At 47.6% G+C, this 18,921-nt stretch overlaps 2 protein-coding genes across 2 annotated transcripts in view; both read right to left on the bottom strand.

Annotated features, from left to right (window-relative positions):
• CLASP1 (cytoplasmic linker associated protein 1) overlaps positions 1–2,693 on the bottom strand; it is a 189,013-nt gene extending 186,320 nt beyond the window's left edge. Inside the window, exon 1 of the mRNA XM_074828769.1 lies at positions 2,594–2,693. The gene's annotated coding sequence lies outside the window, so the exon portion shown is untranslated. The remainder of the gene's footprint in view (positions 1–2,593) is intronic.
• Positions 2,694–14,179: 11,486 nt separating this feature from the next.
• Positions 14,180–18,828, bottom strand: NIFK (nucleolar protein interacting with the FHA domain of MKI67). Its single transcript, XM_074828765.1, is given in 7 exon segments — positions 14,180–14,612; positions 14,615–14,756; positions 15,982–16,062; positions 16,769–16,980; positions 17,715–17,823; positions 18,444–18,569; positions 18,661–18,828. Coding segments are annotated over 7 exon segments (867 nt in total). The 5' UTR covers positions 18,811–18,828; the 3' UTR covers positions 14,180–14,565.
• Between the last annotated feature and the right edge of the window lie 93 nt (positions 18,829–18,921).

Genomic DNA, 18,921 nt, shown 5'->3' with positions numbered 1-18,921 from the left:
AAGGCCTGAGATAATGAGAGACTCAGGGTGACACATGAGCCTGATCCAAAGCTGTCTGAGGCCAGAAGGGTACCTGTAATGGCAGTACACAAGCTTCAAAGCCGTATTACTCTCACAAAAATCTGCATGTACGTTGAAATGGGGAGGTACATGCAGGAGAGGTCATTACTTTATCCATCTGAACATTTCACGTCCAGCCTCTTTCACAGTACTTCTTATAACACAGCATGACCTGCCCCTAACACAAAGGTTGTTGAGGGCAAGATCTAGCTCCTCATGTTTTAAATCATTACAGAAGTGGCCAGACTTGCTCTCATCCTCTAACAACCAACATCCCTGACCAAATTGCCTGATGGATAGCGAAGGATTGACTAACATATGGGAGAAACAGAGAAGTTGTTTTAATTTGAGTTTTGCTGTTTAAATACCTGGTTTTCACAACACTTAAGTTGCAGCTCAGATTTAAGATTCCTACAGAACTTCAAAGATGACTGGAGGACTAGCTCATTCAATCGTAGGCACTCTCTGCAATTGTCCCTCTAGGGACACATGAACTAGAGAAACATTTCCCTCTCACAATCATGCTGCTGCCTCACTTTTAGCACCATACACTGTCAGCCAAGTGAAGCAAGGCCAAAGTGTTTAACTTCATGGCATTTTTCTTTTTGAAACAGAAACTTTTGAAGCTGTCTGATCAATTCCAAGGACTTCACAGGAACATCACAGGCATCAGTGTGAAAAAAAGACTTTCATCCATTTTGGCAGCAGTTTGTTAAAAGAATGAAACAAGTGTAACTATGAAATACAGAAAGGATCACCCATGGAGACACAGTTAGTCATTATTCTGTCCCTCTCGTAACTTCCAGGCTTTAGTCCCACTGACAGGGTTCAACAGAGAAAACAAGCAAAAGCGGGACTTTGCCAAGCCCAGGACTGCAGCACAAAGGCTTGTTCCACACAGCGAGCTACGCTGCCATAAGGAAGACCCTGAACATGGCAGTACTGCAGTTCCATCCTGCACTTGGTGCAGCCCTTTGCTCCAGCAAAAGCTCACCACTATTGGAAGCTCTCAAACATATCCAGGCTGCAGTCCCCTCTCCAGTTGCAAACCTCTTCTAAATCCAGCTCAGAATCCCACATAGAAGCAAACACTTGCACTTCTAATGCCTTTGCAAGATCTAATTTGAGAACTGCTAATCTAAATGGTGGATTTGTGTCATCAGGTATCAAGCGACAATATTTTGGTTTGTCTTCAACAGCACCCAGGTGGCATCAAGAGGAGCACGTGACAGAGATACAACTGCTCAAAAGATGCAGAGAAACGGTCTGCACTACTCAGCAGCAAAATGGACTCCAATGCATTCACCTGAGATGCTGGTGCAAGCACTGGCATGGAGACCACATCTCTGCCCTACCAACACCGGCTCAGCACATGCTTCTTTGCTTAACCCTTGTTTCCTTTACTAAACACTGACTTAGGGGACAGAAGGATCTACCGGTCAGAACAACCGTCACACCTGGGAAGTCTCTGTTCTGCTCCACCACAGGCTTCCCATACAACCTTGAGCTTGTCACCCCGCCTCAGTTTCCCACCTCTTTCTCAAGATGCTGGGCAGAGGGGTGGGGAAGGGGGCAGCTTTTCCCTTCCTCGCAGATACCTTAAGACACATACATTGAAAATACCACAAACGTAGCCCACACGGGCCTGTGTAAACACACTGACAAATAATTATATTTTATTTACTCAAACCCACCACCTCTTCAAAGCGTTCTTGCAGGATTTGTCGAATGATCCATTCACCTCTTTGTACAGGCACAAACTTCCACTCCTCGCCCAACTCGCATTAAAAATTTTGACAGAAATAAACGAAGCAAAGCACGGCACATGCACAAAAGGGCCAAACGCAAGAGCCGAATCCACCCAAATCCCAAGATGGTTTTAAAAATACAGCAGCCTCAAGATGTTAGCATAATCCTGCACCGCTGAGCGGGCGCAACACGGCGGCACTTCGCCTCCCTTCACCAAGCAAGCGCCGGTACCACCGGAGACCCTCGCAGGAGGCCCCTGCCCTGCCACGGCCCGAGCCCCGCCGCCGCTCCCGCCGCAGGGCTGGCCCCGCGCTGCCGCCGCTCCCGCACGGCCGGGGCTGGCGGCCCCGCTCCCACCGCGGGGCGCGGCCCCCTGCCCTACCCGGGGGGAGCCGGGGCCGGCCGTCCCCGCCGCTCGCCGAGCCCCGGCGGCCCCCAGGGGCGGGGAGGCCGAGGGGCGCCTCCGCGCCGGCCATTAGGCCCTGGCAACCCCCGCACCCCCCGGCTCCCGCTGCGGCCGCTACGCCGCCGGACCGCCCTCCCCCTCCCCTCCAACAAACCGCACCACTGGACGAGCCGGGCGCTGCCCTCCCGCCCGGCGCCGCGGGCGGGCCGGCCCCAGCAGCGCCTGCCCCGCCCCACTCCCCTCACGGCCGCGCTCCCCACCGTCACCCAGCGGCAGCACCACACAAAGCCCCCAGCCGCGCTTCTCGCTTCGCCCTTCCCCCGCCCCCCGGCGCGGCGGCTCTCCCCCCGCCCCGCGCGGTGCCGGCGCAGGCATTACCCGGCCGGGCGCGGCGCGGGAAGCGGCGGCGGGGCGGGGGCCGGTCGGCGCTCAGTGCCGGCGGCGGCGCCCGCTGCGCTGCATGGCTGCGCCCGCCCCGCTGCCCCGGGAAGAATGGGAGCCAGCGCGCATGCGCCACCCGCACCCCTCCGCGCCGGCGCGTCACCGCCCCGCGCCTCTAGAAGGCTCCCGGCCAGCAGCGCGCATGCGCAGGGCTGCGCATACACACGGCCCCCCCAGCCCCGACCATAGAGCCTGCGGCTCAGGCTAGAGACAACGCGCCTCTCTATGGTAGGTGGGGGGCAGCCCCCCAGCGCGGCGGCGGTGAGGTCAGTGCGCGCGGTGCGCATGCGCGGCACCGCCCCGCCGCGGCCGTTACGGGCGGGCTCGGTCGCCATGGCGACGCTGCCGGCGCGGCGGGAGCCGTAGGGGCTGGCGGGGCGGCCGGGCGCTTTGCCCTGAGAAGGCAGACGGGCGTTTCTGCGGGCTCCAAACCGAGTCCTGCCTGATTTGCCTCAGTAGAAGGGCTTCAGGGCGCACAGAGCTGCTGGCTGGTGGGCCCACCTTGTGAGAAACTTGAGTGTTTTGAGAGGAATTCCCGATACTGGGCAAGGAGAGCTCGGGGCCAAGGGCTGCCGTGCGGAAAGAAGCCCGAGCCTGCGTGTCAGTGCGTAGCCACTCCTCTTAACGATTCCCTACCGAGGGAAACCGTGTTTTGCACAGTCCGAATTAAAAAGCTGCAATTAAAAGCAACTAACTATTTCTCCTAAATGGAACGAGTTGCCGCGCCCCCACGATACAACTGAGGTGAAAATAGGAAACAAACTCCCTGTGCATAGGCTCTTTACCAAGACACGTTTGACCAACGTCTTCCCTAGGCTTATGGACTGCTGCTCTCACGTTGGTCGTAAGGAACTTTCATTTCACCTCAAACACCACCAGCTGACCTCATCCTCTGCACTGCAGAAAGCGGCTGACCTCCATAAGGTGGTGTAACATTGTGGTTTCCAACACATACGTAGTCTGAGCCATCAGAACAGTTCACATGGGAAAACTGTATGTGGAAGAAATGGTTCTTTTTCAGTCATAACTTCTTGAAATAATAATGCTCTTCTTCATGGCTCCCAGTTTTGTCACAGGAATGACTTTTGGCAAGCCCCCTCCCAAATACTACATTTGATAATTTGTTCTTTTCCACCATCAGGTTTCAGAGTAGTAACTGCTGCTTTGCATGAAGGAATCAGCATAGTTTGAATGTAAAAAGTGGAACAGGCTGCGGAGATGTCAAGAGAAAGCTGGAGATATTAGTGCTTAAAAGCATGCCAGCTCTGTGTAAACTGGAAACAGGTGATTACAAACCAGCTTTAGAAGTTACCATGGTTCTCACCCCCCAGGCAGTAGCTAATCTCCTGAGAGCCGTAACTGGCTAAGTACCTCCCACAGTAGAGACACAACAACTCTAGTTCCCCTGCTGTGGCTCTCCAGTCCCCACATTACTAACCATGTGCACTCAGAGGGGGGACAGCCTCTGCACCAGTGCTCTCCTTCCCTAGTTGGGACAGTTCGGCAACCACAACTCCAGTGGATTGTCCTTCTTTTGCTTCGCAGTCTCCTAACAGCAGCTGATGACAGGGTAAAATCGTCAGTACATTAATAAAGCACCGATCATTCTACTACAGCTGAATCTGTTAGAACTATAGGCAAAGTTTTCTTGGAAACTCTAGATAGTTCCCTGTCTGCTACCTAAAATGCCATCACATTCTATTTTGAGCAAGAAAATTAGATACAAATTGATCAAATAAATTCTAAGCTGAATTATGATGAGTGTTTCATTTGGCTTCAGTAAGAAATCAATAATTGTGTATCACACATTTGCTGTGAATTCATTCTCTTCAGTGTTAGGATAAAGAGGCATTTACTTCGAAAATTTCTCAATACTGCCTTCAGACATGATTGAGTGTTTGGCTTTTTTTTCATAGATTCTTACTTCTGGTGATTTTAGGGTCACTGGCAGTCTAAAGCTTCATAAAGAAATGCCGAGAGATGCAGTTGGCTTGGTTTTGAAGTACTTCCCCCCCCCCCGCCCCGTGTAGATAAAACTTGCACAGAAAATATAATTTTTATTGCCTCTTTTGTTGCAAGACTTCAGGTGACAACTGCACAAAACTTAGAAGCTTCCTCACTGTGAAATTAATAGAGTGTGGACACAGTCTTTCTCTGTGTGTTTTCTTCACATTTTTATTATAAAACAGGTAGAGTCTCTGCACAAAAATAAATTTCTCTGTCATTCAATCAGTTCTAATGTTTTGATTTTTTCTGTTATTACATGACCAGTTCCTTGGCTCCCTGCAGAGATTTTTAGCCTGTATTTTTAAGATAACTAAATTGCTCCACGAGCAGCAGCACTAATGACACCTGGTTTCCTACCGATCTGTGTTCTTTGTCCCTCTAAGCCGCCCTGCTCCCTCAGCAGCCCTACCTTCCTTTGTGTGTCCGGTGACACTCCCCTCGAAGGAGACGCTGGCAGCATGAGCTGTGGTTAGTCCAGGGCCGTACACATGTGCAGATCGACTGGCAGGCTGCTGCCAAAGGAACCACACCATGTCCCAGCTCCCTCCTGCCTTTCCCTGAGCCTGGCAATGATTATTTCTCTCCTCCAGTTCTCATGAAACTTGAGATTCTTTCCTCCTCCCTAAATGTTGAGAAGAAAAAAAGGATGGGGCTAGCTTGACAGCTGAATAGCAGCAGACAGACAGACTGATCATGTAAGCCTCATTTTCATTAGGAAAAGAAGTCTAAAATACATTGTAACCTGCAGGTTTTCCTCAAGCTTTTTAAAAGCAGGCAGTGAAGGCACTGTTCTGATTCTTGCCCTTTAGGTTTCTTAAAATTAATCACTACTGCATATAGTATTGCACTATATCACACACTATATGGCATACTTCATCCTGCTTTCTCTAGTAGAACACTGTCCTTTGATGGATTTTTTTTTAATCTTTCTTTTAGAGTCTCATAGCATCTCAGTATTCTTTAATTCTGCTCAGAGGAGGCTCAGTCCCTCAGCTTTCACAGGGACATCAATCTGCAGTAGCTCTAGCACCATCCATGGCAGACCAGCGTGTCCATTGTCTGTGACAGTTCCCGGTGGAAACCCACCATGAAGGCACGTCGGAATACCCCAAGGGCAACCAGATTGAAGTTTCTGAATGGAATCCAATCTGCACGGATACCTCAGCTCCTCCAAAGTTACTGTTAGGTAATGACCAGGCTACTTCTCATCAGTCCTTGAGGATTCATCCTGGGGTGCAGGAAGGACTCTCTAAATGAAGGAAACTGGAGAAGCTGCTACCGACACAAGCGAGTGCTTCACAAGGACTTCACTACCGGTGCTTTAACAGCAGGCATTTGGCATCACCCTTATAAATAATGCACCTAAATAAAGTTATCCTTACTATGCTCTCATTTCTGAAAGATCTGCATTTACTTACCTATCTCACACGTGGATCTCCAGCACAGGCAGGACGAGTGCAGCAGAAAGGCAGGAACATCTGTCTCCCGAGAGGATACTGTTCCCAGCGAAGCAGCACGTCTCTGTCTAATCAGTCCACCTGCAAAATACACTGTTCCCTGCTCGTTGGGAAAGGTCTGGTTCATCATGAGTAGGAGGTGTGTGCCTATACACGTGCAAAATACAGCACAGTCCATCTGCAAGATGAAACAGGAGATCAGCTTATGGTCATCTGCATTGAGGGCACAGAAGGCTGTAAGGAAGGGCAAAGTAAAGCCAGAAAACTTTTTTTAAACTAAAGGAATGTATGGATATTCTAGCCTTCATTTACCAACATTGTTCTTTCAAACAAAAACACATCAATAAAACAGAACTAGGGGGAAGTAGAGGGATGGATTGGGAGGGAAAAAGGCTTCTATTTCAGTGGAAACACTGACTGTACCTGAGTGACCTGCTCTTCCCCTTTCCTTCCAGGCCCTTTTGCACAATGTCCGCTCAGGAATCTGATGGCTGAGTGCTCCAAGGAGAAACATGTTCACTGATGAATGACAGTATGATGATGTAGTTGCACATGACAGCAGAGGTAACCAAAGCCTGGCTGTCCCTGGGTTGCTTCCCTAGAAGCAACCTGCTTCCCTGCACACTGCCACGCAGTATTAGAAAGCCACATTTCCTTCACGTGCAGCCCCAACTTGACTACTTTCACGGCTAAGGGGGAGAACAACTTCTCTCGCCATGATGTAACACTGCATCTCTCCCTTTGCCATCTCCTGGCGCTCACATCTCCTGCACACATCACCTGAACAGACCTGTGCAGTGCGAAGGGGAAGGCTGGATTGCTGCTGGCACCAAGATAAATAACACGGGCCAACACGACGCGAAGCCCGAGCACCCATCTTCTGAGTGCTGTTGATCCTGCTCTGGCACGGGCTCCCTGTGTGACTCACCTCCTCTACCTTCCCTTACCCTACCTGTGAAACAGGGAACAAACTCCCTGTCCATAGTGCGCAAAAACAAACAGGAAAAGCACTGGCTACTTCAGATCAACATTAGATTTAATAATTCCTTATTCTTCCCTTTGCACATGACAGTTGTCACAGCCCCATATTCGAGCACTTTCAGCTCAGACAATATGCTCCTGCACTGCTATCTTTAATTGGCACTTTCCTGCCAAGCCTCAGCATTTTGCATCAGGCTTTTTCCACGTAAGAGCTGCCACAAACAAAGCAGCCCGCTGACCCACTTAACTCCCACGTGAAGGCACATGAAGCTTCGCTTCGGTCACCAAACAGAAAAGAAAATGCAAGAGCAGAAGGTTTTGATTAAAGGGAAGTGAGCAAACGGCTTCAAGGCTCATCGAGTGCACATGGGCACGTCTGCGCGTTTCCACTCCTTGCCGAAATTTGGCCACCCAGGGAGAAACAGCACATACAAAGCAGGTAGTCCTCACGCCGTGTGAAGTGGGTTTGATTCAAGATTTCCCGTTGGCATGAAGGTCCTGTGAGTCATGCGACATCCCCACTGGCCCCTTCCTCTGACCCAGAGTGACTGCCTCCAGGGAGGCAGGGGACAGTTCATTCTCCCTGGCCAAAACATCAAGGAAGGTACCAATTAGTGTTAATTGCGGTGTTCTTTGTTTTAATTGCGGCGTTCTTTGTTTTGTGACCACAGTCTGAGCAGAAACCCCCCAAAGCTGAACACAGGCTACTGGCAACAGCTTTCCACCCTTTCTGACCCGAGCCAGATTTAATGCAGTAGGCTAGAAGATTTCCAGTCTTAACAAGGCGTAGGCATTAGGTCTTGTATTTGCATCACAGATCATATTTTTCCTGACTGCACCCAGGCCTCTGGGAAGAGACATTTACAGGTCAAACTAACAGGAGCCCTATTTTTGTCTTGCACTTAAATTTACACTAAACAACATTTCAGTCCCATTTCCTCTTCCTTCATAATTCCCCATTTACACTCTTTCAAATGGATTTACCTCTTCCTGTGCTTGTTCTTTAGAGTCATCTGCTGTTATTTTATATCATTATCTGTGTTATTTTATCTTTTTTCCACCACCCAAGCACTTACAATTATGCTCACATCTTTTTTTTTTTTTTTAAATACTTGCACATCACACATGCACATACCTTAGCAGCATGGATTCTTTTCATCTTTCAAAAACATTTCCTTTTTATCCTTACCCAAATATTAAGCCAACTGGAAAGTGACACATCAAGGTTAGGAATGCAGTCTGCTCCTGACAAGGAAAAAATGCTGAGCTTTGCAAGAGAGGCTAAGTGGATTAAGATCCTTTTTAAAGATTAGGTCACCCTTCACCCCAAATGCAGATTTCTACTGAAATTAATGGAAGCTCTTACAAAATGCAACGGGAGGGCTGACACTGAACAGCAACACAGCAAACATATACCCACAGCCCACTCAAAACTGATTGTCCAAATCACCGACTCCAAACGATTCTCAACAACCGACTGATTGAATCTATATTACGTATTAACATGGCAGGATTTCATCTTGTAAAATTATGAGCTGATGGGGAAAAAAAGCTGAGCTAGTAGTTCTCAGGATAAAAACTTGGGCTGTGATTCATCTGATGTGACTGCATTGACATTACACCAGCAGACAGGTTTGCCTTGGGAGAACCCACACTGCCTCTGAAACGAGTCCTTTGCACTTGCATAGTTCCTGCCAGCCCAGCCACAAAGCTCTGGCAGCTCCAAACCCGGAGTTTGTTTTTCAGGATACAATTCAATAAAATGCACTTTAAGCATTGCCCAGTTAATAAACCACAAGCATCATGTCTTTGTGGCGGAGAGCTGAGGGAAAAGCCTTACAGATTTGTCTTACATTTCCTCTGCCCATCGCTTCTGGGCAGATGAACCAGCCCTTCTAACAGGCAGACATGCAAACACAGCCCAGCACCCAAAGGTTATACCGGATCCCTTCCAGCTCTCACACCAACAGAAATAAAAATGCAGCAGGCGACAAAGCAGCTGTGCTGTGGCTGCACAACAGGCCCAGACCCCTGCTCGCTCCCCACTGCGCGACTGCCTTCTGCAGGGCGTGCTGGCAAGAAATGGTAACTCTGAGTACACCCAGCAAGCAAGACAGAGAGGCAATGTTCTGCCTTCACTCTCAAAATGGTGCAACACTTTCAGCCTTGCGAAGCCACGCTGACAGAAGTAGCTCTACTTCCCTGCTCGTTTTAAAGAAACCAAAACACATGCAAGCTTGGGGTTTGTGCAAGCACTTGCAGGAAACTGGCAGCAATGCCACACTGCAGAGCAAGCAGCCTGATTCCCGGGTCAGTACCTGCTCACCCAGCCCTCCTCCCAGTCAGAACTGGAAAAACACACTGAAAAAACCCAAGACTTTCCAGAACCACTATCCTAAAAAACAGTTTTATTTTTCTCCTCCCTGTTCTTTAAAACAACGTTTCAAATTCAGGCCAGTCCCTAGACTTTATGTGATGGGTCAAGTGCCAGGATGAACATGCAGCCACAGAAAGGAGGTGACCCCAGCACCCACGGTTCACTGCAGACACCCATCTTGCTGTCTCGAAGTCCTGCAGCATTCATCCTCACAATCCTGCCTGCTCTCTTCAACACATTTGAAGAAAATGATAAACCAGCATTTTCTTCCCTGACTGGAGCCAAGACTTCTGTAGGAGCTTCTCTGTAGCTTATCCTTTCCCAACACAGGAGATCCACATAGTTACTGGCCACAGACACTCGGGTGTGTAACTACTCCAAGCCTCCCAGGGCAGCCAACACCTTTGTCCCTGCCATATGCTTAATTAATGCTGGGTGGGAGAAGTGATGAGAGACCTTGCTGCACCCTGCATGGGAGAAAATGTCTCACTTTAGCAGTTCTCACTCATGCAGTCAACTATTTCCTCAGCTTGCTCTGAGAGCTGCTGGCCTTGGGCAGGGAGGGATGTGCCTAGATTAGTGGTGCCAGGCAGCAGCCTGATGCACTGAACAGCTCTCCTCACCGTCTCCCGTGTATCCCTGACCAAGAAATTGCAGATTATTGCTGCCTGGAGTTGGACGTTTCAAGGCTTTGTGGGTTACTGTAAACTCTGGAAAACAGGATGTGTTTGAGCAGCATCTTTGGACAACGAAGGAGTCTGGTCCAAGAGGACTCATGGGTATTCCTGGAAAACACCTAATGGAGATCACATCCACTGAACTCTTGTCACCTGCTTGCCCCACTTTCACCTGCAACACCCTGCTCAAGGTGTTGTGTGCTACTCACACAACACAGCCCTACCCTGGCCAGCTGCATTGCAGAAAGTGAGAACCAAACACCCCAGCACTCTGAAGGGGAAGCTGGGAGAGGAGGAATTTGCTAGAGCTACCCTCTGCCTCGCTGGTGCTTTACTAGGAGAGGAGAGGATGTCACCCCTTGGAGCCATGCATGAATCCTCCCTTGCACCACGAGCTATTTGTAGGCAGGTTTTAGCACTGTTCCTTGGGGCTGCAGCCATTTCAAAAGCCAGGTATGCAAGCAAACAGGCTTGTTACTGGCAAGAGCAAGTGCCACTCGCCCAGCCTGCTCTCCTCCTCCACTCGGCTCACAAGCAAGCACTAGCACTGGGACCCTGGTTTGCAGCGCACTCCCCACACACTGTGCAGCCTGAGCATCTCACAGCACATTTAACCGGCAAAGCAAGTAAGAAAAACTTCAAACTGCTTCTTTAATTTCAAGCAGCGTAACACTGCCAAATTCACCAACACCTTTTTCTCTAGAGGTGAGCACTGCCTCCATCATTCCTTTCTCCCCTCTATTTTGCAGTCAATTCCCCTTTTTTCCCCCCACCCCCGTTATTCTTTTACTTCCAGTGCTTCATGTGCTGGAAAATGCTGTGCACTCCTAAGCCCAGCTCCCCTTCCTGAAAAACAGAGAAATCTGAATAAACAAGTGTGAATTATCAGACTTTGCTAGCACCTAAGCATTTCTGAAGCTGGAAAATGGTATCACATACACAGGTGTTCAGTAAACCTACTGCACAAAGTCATTCATACAGAAAGGCAGAGTGCTTGCAAGATATGCCTTGAAACCAAAGCCCCACTGCTTCTAGCATCCCGGTAAAAACAACTCAGCCTGCCTTAAAATCAGTGGCCAGGGGGTTTGTGTTTGTCCAAGATGAACAAACGACTGGAGAGCAGAGAAAAAATCAGTGCAAGGACTGAGGCATAACTGATGACACAGCACGTCTGTCCACTTGCTATGGAAACTATGTTTGACAAGTATCAGGTGTCTGAATTTCTGCTTATGTATATCTCCCAGGACAGCAGTATATTAATAACACAGGCAGCCTAAAAACAGAAACTATCACCAAGAAAAGCCACCCTTCTGCTGAGAGTGCCTTGCTGTAGCCTGGGTATTGTTGTCGTGCTTTACTCAAACAGCACAGAATTTTGTTTCCTTGCTTTTCAGATTTGCCATCTAAGCTGATCTCAATTGAAGGAAGAGTAATAAACAAAGGGAAGGGAAAGGAAAATTACAGCAGGAAGCAAACCTTATTGTAAGCACAGCTTTCTTGAATGTCTTCCCATCAAGGCTCACACTGCCATGCGAGTATGGTGAGCAAGCAGCAACCAGGGTGCAAGTGTAGAGGCACAAACCTCTTCAAGAGATCTGCAGAAGCTAAGTCCCTGGAAACTCACGCAGCTCAACAGGACAGCCCAGGCACAGCAAGCAGCATGAAAAGAAGCCACATGGAAGAAAGCAGCAAGCAGACACAGGCTTCCAGGCAGGGGCAGAACACCGGGCACAGAGAGGAGCACGGTAACAGAAGCGGAGTAGGAAGAAGGCAACTCCAGGTTCAAAATGCAGGCCAAGGGGTTGGAATGGGAAGCACAGGAAGGGAGCTGCCCAGGCTTCAGTGAATGTGGAACTGCACTGGATAGGTTACTCTAGATAACCTAAGTTTTCTTAAGAGCAGCTTTAACTCGAGTATTTGTGGCAGCACTAAAGAAATGGGCATATTTGATTAAGATCCATACCAAGTCTCTCCCATATTCTTAAATCGAGTTAGAGATGCGTTAGTCACACCAATACAGCCAGTCACTGCAAACTGCCAGAGCTAGACAGGCTTCTTTATAAATCCGGGAGGTCATTTCCCAGGAAACCTTGTGCCGCGTTTGTCAGAGCCGCGTGTGTCCACATGCTGAAGCGTGCTGCCCCCCGGTGTCAGACTGCGCCCAAGAGACAGCTCCAGACAGGAGAAAGTGCAGCCACACTTCCAGCTCATCTGGACCCAATAGCCATCTTTATTTGCATAACACAAGCTGGGCATATGGATTTTAAAAGAAAACTGCCCATTCTGGGCAGATGCATTTTGTTTCTCTTCTGCTGTATGAAGTCGATGTAGAAAAGTTTTTTCAGATCTGTTGTCAGTTACTAACAGGTAAGCAATTTCTGCCAACCATTCCGATCACCTTTACTCAAACCTTAGTTGAGAATGTATTTTCCAGAGGTTTGAGGTGTAAACGTTGCCTGTTTCACATCAAACAATGCACAGAGAAGAAAGCTTGCACGTGTACACAGCAACGCTGCTACTGAAAGGCAAGGACTGTCAGTGACCATTGGGCTGGTCAACAGAATTCACTAGCATGCCTAAGATGACAAGCATTTGACGTAAAGATGCACTCATCCAAGTGCCTTCCCCGACACTTTAGAGCGACAAAGGAGAAGGATCTAATCTGAGTCACTAAAGGAATGTCATTACGATCACATGATTGTACAAGTGATCAGGCCAGATAGGACAGAATTAGCCAGGCCAATGGTTCAGATTTCTTCTCTTCTGCCAGGAGTCCCGAGTCTTAAAATAGCCAAGGAATCAGTGCCAGCCACCTACCTGAGCAGCCAGTTATTATCACCTGGGCTTTCCCCTGAAACCTTCCGCCAAGCCTGACCTACAGCCAACAGCAGTAGAGAGTGTTTCACCTCAGACAATAGAAGATCAAGGCTAAGTACACGTCACAAAACGCAAAGTGGAATTTCTGCAGGTCTCAGATTTGCAATAAAATCCAAATTCTCATTGCACAGTCAAACTGCATCTTCAAACAGGACAGCACAACAAAAAGCTACACTCAGTTCTCTGAATTTGTACTACTGGTCACAAACCTCTGTGTTTCCAATCCTGCTTCAGCCACCCAGAGGTTTATTACAATTCTGAGATGTATTATCATCCCCTGAAGCAGAAGATATCCTCGTTTCACACAAGCAATGGAACTAAAGCACAGTGACAAGATGCTGCAGCACAAGAACTCCTAATACAGCCCACACTGCTCCAATTACTGGTGCATCTTCTCAAAGAGCCCTGCTCACTCTGAGAACAGCTGTACATGAGCTAGTTGTCACCATTTGCTCCTCTCCACAGTTCAGCAACAAGTCCCTCTACAAGCAGCCACACTTTGCAGGTTCTTGAACATTTTCTGAACCAGGCAACAGCATGTTTATGGCACCCAAAACTCCAGGGAATTAGCAGGTTACCTTTGCCCGGTCAGCCCAGAGGTAGAGCAGTACGTCAGTACGCGCATGCCTGAGACTTCTGCAGCGTGAAAGGCCTTTTACCCAAGTGTGTGAGGAATGACAGCATGGCTGTGACTCCATCTAAGCCACCAGCCAACAGAACAGTCACCCTACGTCCTCCACAGTAGGGTACACTCTCAAACACAAATCTTTTGCCTGCATAGGGAAAGGAATGAGAATCTTGAACACAAGTGACTTCAGTCATTTTCCTCTGTCTCTTCTCACCACCATCCTAATCCCAGTCCTTTCCAAGTCCTCTGCAACCACTTCACACCCTGGCAAAGGCTGAGTTTCCCAGGCACTGCTGAAAGCAGAGTTGACAGGCACTGGCTTGCTCAAGCAGTGTGGTATTCTGCCTCTGCCCTGGACAGTATGGCCAGATCTTGACTGATCACAAACAGGAAGTGAAATTCAAGGTAAGTCTTCCTTGGGGAAAAAATCCCTCACCCTCTATTTGTGTAACTATGTGAGAACTTGCATGAAACACACACATTTAGTTAAACAAAAGAACCACTACTAAGAGCCAACAGTTGAAAAATGGTTAATTTTTTTTATAATCCATTATTAATTATAAATGTAAGATACAGCCCGCATCAGCAAGTTCTGAATGGACAGCCTCACATTTTCTTTCAAAACAGTGAGCGCTAGATACAAGATACAGAATTAAGTGAAGGTTCTGGCATGACTGCAGGTGTGTCACAGAACAGGCACTTGTGAGCACAGAGTCAAGAATATCTTCAAAGTCAGAGAAGACCATAGGTCCTCTGATGGCTAAACAGGAGGGGATTTGTGAATAGATTCCTTGCCTAGGAAAGACTGAAATAGTCTAGTCAAGATGAACTGAGCCAGGGCAGCAGAACCACTAGAAGCCCCACCTCACCACTTTTTAAGTTGAGGAAAAACATGGCTACAGCCATCAAAATTTTAAGTCTATTTCTGTTTCTTCAGGTTTGGACTTTTTCTTGGCTGCTTCTTTGGTCTCTGCACAGCATTCTTAACACTGGCAGGCGGCAGTCTGAGAGTTATTTCATTGTCCTCTGCGTTGTCATCTGCCTGGGAAGCTTTCCGGCGCTCGAGCATTGTTGGAGTACAGACTGGAGTAGGATCCTGAAGAGATCAGAAAAACATGATTCATTGCAAAGCATCTGCCAGAGAAAAGTTGTCATTGCCTCTGTGGTACCACAAGGCACCTCAGTCCAGCTCTCCTTCCGAATTTCCACATGTTAGGGAAAATTGTTTTCTTTTTATAACTCTAGCTATTTTTATAGATGGTATTTCTTCAGACAAAAGTGTCATCTTCAAAAAAGTGTACGTGAAAGGCAAGTGTAAATTAATTCACATTTTCTAACATGTCACTAGGCACATTTGCTTTCTAAACTTTGTATTTCCTGCCTCAGAGCACTAAGAAAGCCAAGAGGAAAAGAATCAGGAAAAAAGTAATATATTTGAGACTGGCTTACAGAAATGCCACATTTAAGCCCCTAGCAGAGGTGAAACACCCCAGTTTCATTATCTCAGTGAGTTCTCAGAAGTCAGTTGACTGAATGTATGAGTTATCCTGTTTTACTCAGAACCAGCCCTGTCCAAATTATCACTAGTAAATCCAGTAACATTAAAAATAACCCAAAACCAAACTAACAGCAGTGATGAAACAAAACAGAAATGTTAATACCTGACAGTCTTTTCAGACTGTCAGTGCTCCAAATCTCATTACTGATGATCTGAGCTTTCCTTTCATCCTACTGCTAGTTTTAACTGGCATTAGTTTTCAAAATGCTGGAACACCATGCCTGGAGAGCACAAGGGAGGAGGGACAGTATAATATGTAAATGGGGACAGACAGCACTAGACCGTATTAATGGTTCAACTTCCTTTCTGCCAAAACCAGCTGGTATTATAAGGTAGCCCAGACCAAGAGAAGGATGCCAGCAAGGAGATAATTTCACACCATTTTGAAGCACAGATGTAGGTGGTGTATAGGTAACTGTCCCCAGCACCCTGCATGTCTCCTGCCTCGAGTTAGCGAACAGACACATCACTGCCCAGACACACCTTGGGACAAGCACTGCTAGTTACAAGATGCTGAGCAGAAGCCTTTGCTGCTAAATACTCCCACAGGAGAAAGAAATGAGAGGATCCAATCACCCTTCCCCATTCAAGAGTGTCAGTCCATCTCCAAGGAGCTACTTTTGTAACAAAAATCTCTCAAGCAAACAATGTCAAGGTTTTCAGGTGTTGAAATCAGTATGAAAAAAAAGAGTTGCAGACTTTAAACATCTGACTCAGTGTGAATGGTGGAGTGTTGGGCACCACCAGGACTGTTTGGTCTTACCTGGCTGCTCAAAGAAGTGTTCAGTTTTGACTTCTTAGATGTTTTAACATTTTTTCCCTTTATGGAAAGCTCCTGTGCAGCCTAGGAAGCAAGACAGATCAGGTGGATCACTACAAACTTCCTTGTGTGAAGACGAACAGTCACTTAACAGTCTATAGGTTTCTTTGCTTCATAACTACAAAGCCTTTGCTACAACAGTTAGGTTTGAATTAATAAAATGACTTACAGTGCCCCAAAGGTGATCTGGATTGAATAAAAACACCAAAGCAACATAATAAAAGCTGATACTGTGCATTTTAAAAAAATACCATGTTAAACAGCATTGATTAAAACTCAAATGCTTCACCCAAGCACTCTGCAAATGAGCACTACACTTGGTTAGCGTAGGCAGGGTCTGTGGATGGAAGCTCTAGTCTTGGGACCTGCCTTCAAATACCTACCCCACCAAAGCTTCCCACAGGGCTTGGGAAAAGCCCCTGATGCTCTTCTGTGATCTGCAGACAAATATTAAAACCACAGAATATCCACCTGTTTATACTAACAGAAGAAAACGTCTTCACTTTGCTGTTACTATTTGCTTCTCAGAAATTAAACCCACATGTACATACAATACAACCCAGCAACAGCACTACACTAATTTCCAGGAGCTTCTATACAGTTAACGCAAGTAAGCCTCCCTGGTGCTCCAGCTCTTTTAGCAGTTCCACACAAAACACGTTACTTCCTTGTATTTCGAACATAGAAATGTGTTTTCATAAAACAGCCATCATAACAATACCAAACTTACAAATCCTGGGAAGTCATAATCAAGGCCCTTTTCAGCCAGCCTCTTCCGTAGAAGTTTCTCCTTCCGCAGCAGCCGCTTTGTCATCTTTGCCTTCTGAACAAGTGAACGTATCTTATTGTACCGCCTGACAGCTGGCTGAGAAGGCTTCAGAAATATTCTGTTACTGTTTTTGAAGAGGTTTTCATGGACCCTTTCAGGAGACATGAACTGACCTGTATCATAAAAATAGGACATCAAGTTATAGCAGAGCTACTCTTCTCACCAAATGCCTTGAGAATCACATTCTCAACAAATCTGCTGAGAATGTGTTGAAATGTTGTGATCACATAACGCTATTCAGTTCTTGTTATAACACTATCCACTGCTATAGCAGAGCACTAGTTTCATGAACAGAGAAAATGGAAAGTAACAAAATGCTCATTAGTAAGAGAACTGATAATGGATGGATGGATGGATGAAAAGAACACATTTTCAGTTTCACCTGGAAAACAGAGAAACTTGTTTTTCAAAAGTTGATGAGTATATAGCTCACAGTCCTTTATAAAGCAAATGTTGCTATCACCATGTCTGAGAAGCTTGCTAATTTCATGAATCTTTTAATCAAAAAAAGGTCCTCTAACTACACAGACAGCAGCTGCAACAGTTATAAATGACAAAGAATTTCCACAGCAAACCCCACTGCTCCCTGAGAGTTCACGTCACAGGATTACACAACTAGGATTATCAGCCTGGAGGAGAAAAAAAGTAGTAGTGAACAAAAGGGTGCTGGGGATGATCTTTACACATGAAAAAAAGCAAGAAAAACTCAGCCCCACAGAAAATCCTTTCGGGAAAAAACTTCATTTAAAAAAAGCACCGAGATTCTCCAAACAGTCCAAAAAAAGAACACAAATAAGTATGAATTTCCTTTGCATGTTAGAGGACTTACATTTCAGCTTATACTTACACTTTAGCAGTCTTTCACAAAACAGGTAGTTGTTCATTGTGTCTGCAACAATCTTAGCCACGTCATCAGACTCAAACTCTATAAATGCATAGCCTTTGCTACCTCCAGTCTGCAAGCAACAACGGAAAGAAATCTGAAATGATGCTCTGATAACTGAAGAACTAAATTAATTTTATTCTTCTGAAGTCATAGCCCATTCTCAGATAAACATAAGTAATTTCATAAAGTTCACTGAAATAATGAAATGCACCATATTTAGTCCTAAACTGGTAAGATCTTATTCGTAAATACATATTTGCACATGAAATAAACTGCTCACCAAGCACCTATTTTGTTAAAAAAAACCCCAAACCTGCCCTGCATTGCTGTTGTTACCAAGCGCATACAGCATTATAATGTGATGAGAAATTGAGAAATGAGAAGTTAAAGTTATTGAGAACAAAGCAACAAGAAAACTAAACCAGAGCCTTTTCCATGACACTTCATGTTCTACCTTTCACCAGTGTATTCTGGTAACACTTCTCACAAAAGTGTATTTACTTATGGAAAAAAGGGGCTACATTAACTGTCGCTGAAACTACCTATTTGCAGTCATAGAATGGTTTGGGTTGGAGGGAACCTTTAAAGATTACCGCGACCAGTAAGAGCAGGAAGCAAACTGGGAAGTTCAGAAGCGCCCGGGTCCGTCGGCGAGGGGTGGAGGCCAAGCGGCCGGGCGCGGAGCTTTACCTTCTTGCTTCTCGAGAGCCGCAGCCGCTTCACCGTCCCGAACTGCTCGAAGTACGCGTAGATCTGCGGCTCGCAGAGCCCCCGCGGGAGGTGCCCCACATACACCACGCCCGGCGTCAGCTCCTCCTGCGGGGCACAAGGCAGCTGCATCAAGGCCAGGCCAGGCCAGGCCAGGCCGAGCCGGGCCACCCCCGCCCCGCGACAGAGCCCCGCTCACCTTGGCCGCCCGGTTGTTGCGGACCCGCTGCACCTTCTGCTGGAACTCGCGCTGCAGCCGCGGCTCCAAGGCCAGGAACGGTGCGGGTGCGGGCGCGGGCGCGGTCACCGCCGGCGCCGCCGCCGCAGCCTCAGCCGCCGCCGCCGCCATGCTGCGCCCGCCGCCGGAAGCGCCTCCCTCCGTGGGCACGCGGGGTCGCGCGACGGCCTGGGCGCGCAGGCGCGGAGCAGCGGGGCGCTGTCTCCTAGCAACGGCGCACGG

The sequence above is a fragment of the Strix aluco genome, chromosome 6 (assembly GCF_031877795.1).
Source record: "Strix aluco isolate bStrAlu1 chromosome 6, bStrAlu1.hap1, whole genome shotgun sequence".
NCBI lineage: Eukaryota > Metazoa > Chordata > Aves > Strigiformes > Strigidae > Strix > Strix aluco.
This window is presented reverse-complemented; position numbering and strand designations above follow the sequence as displayed.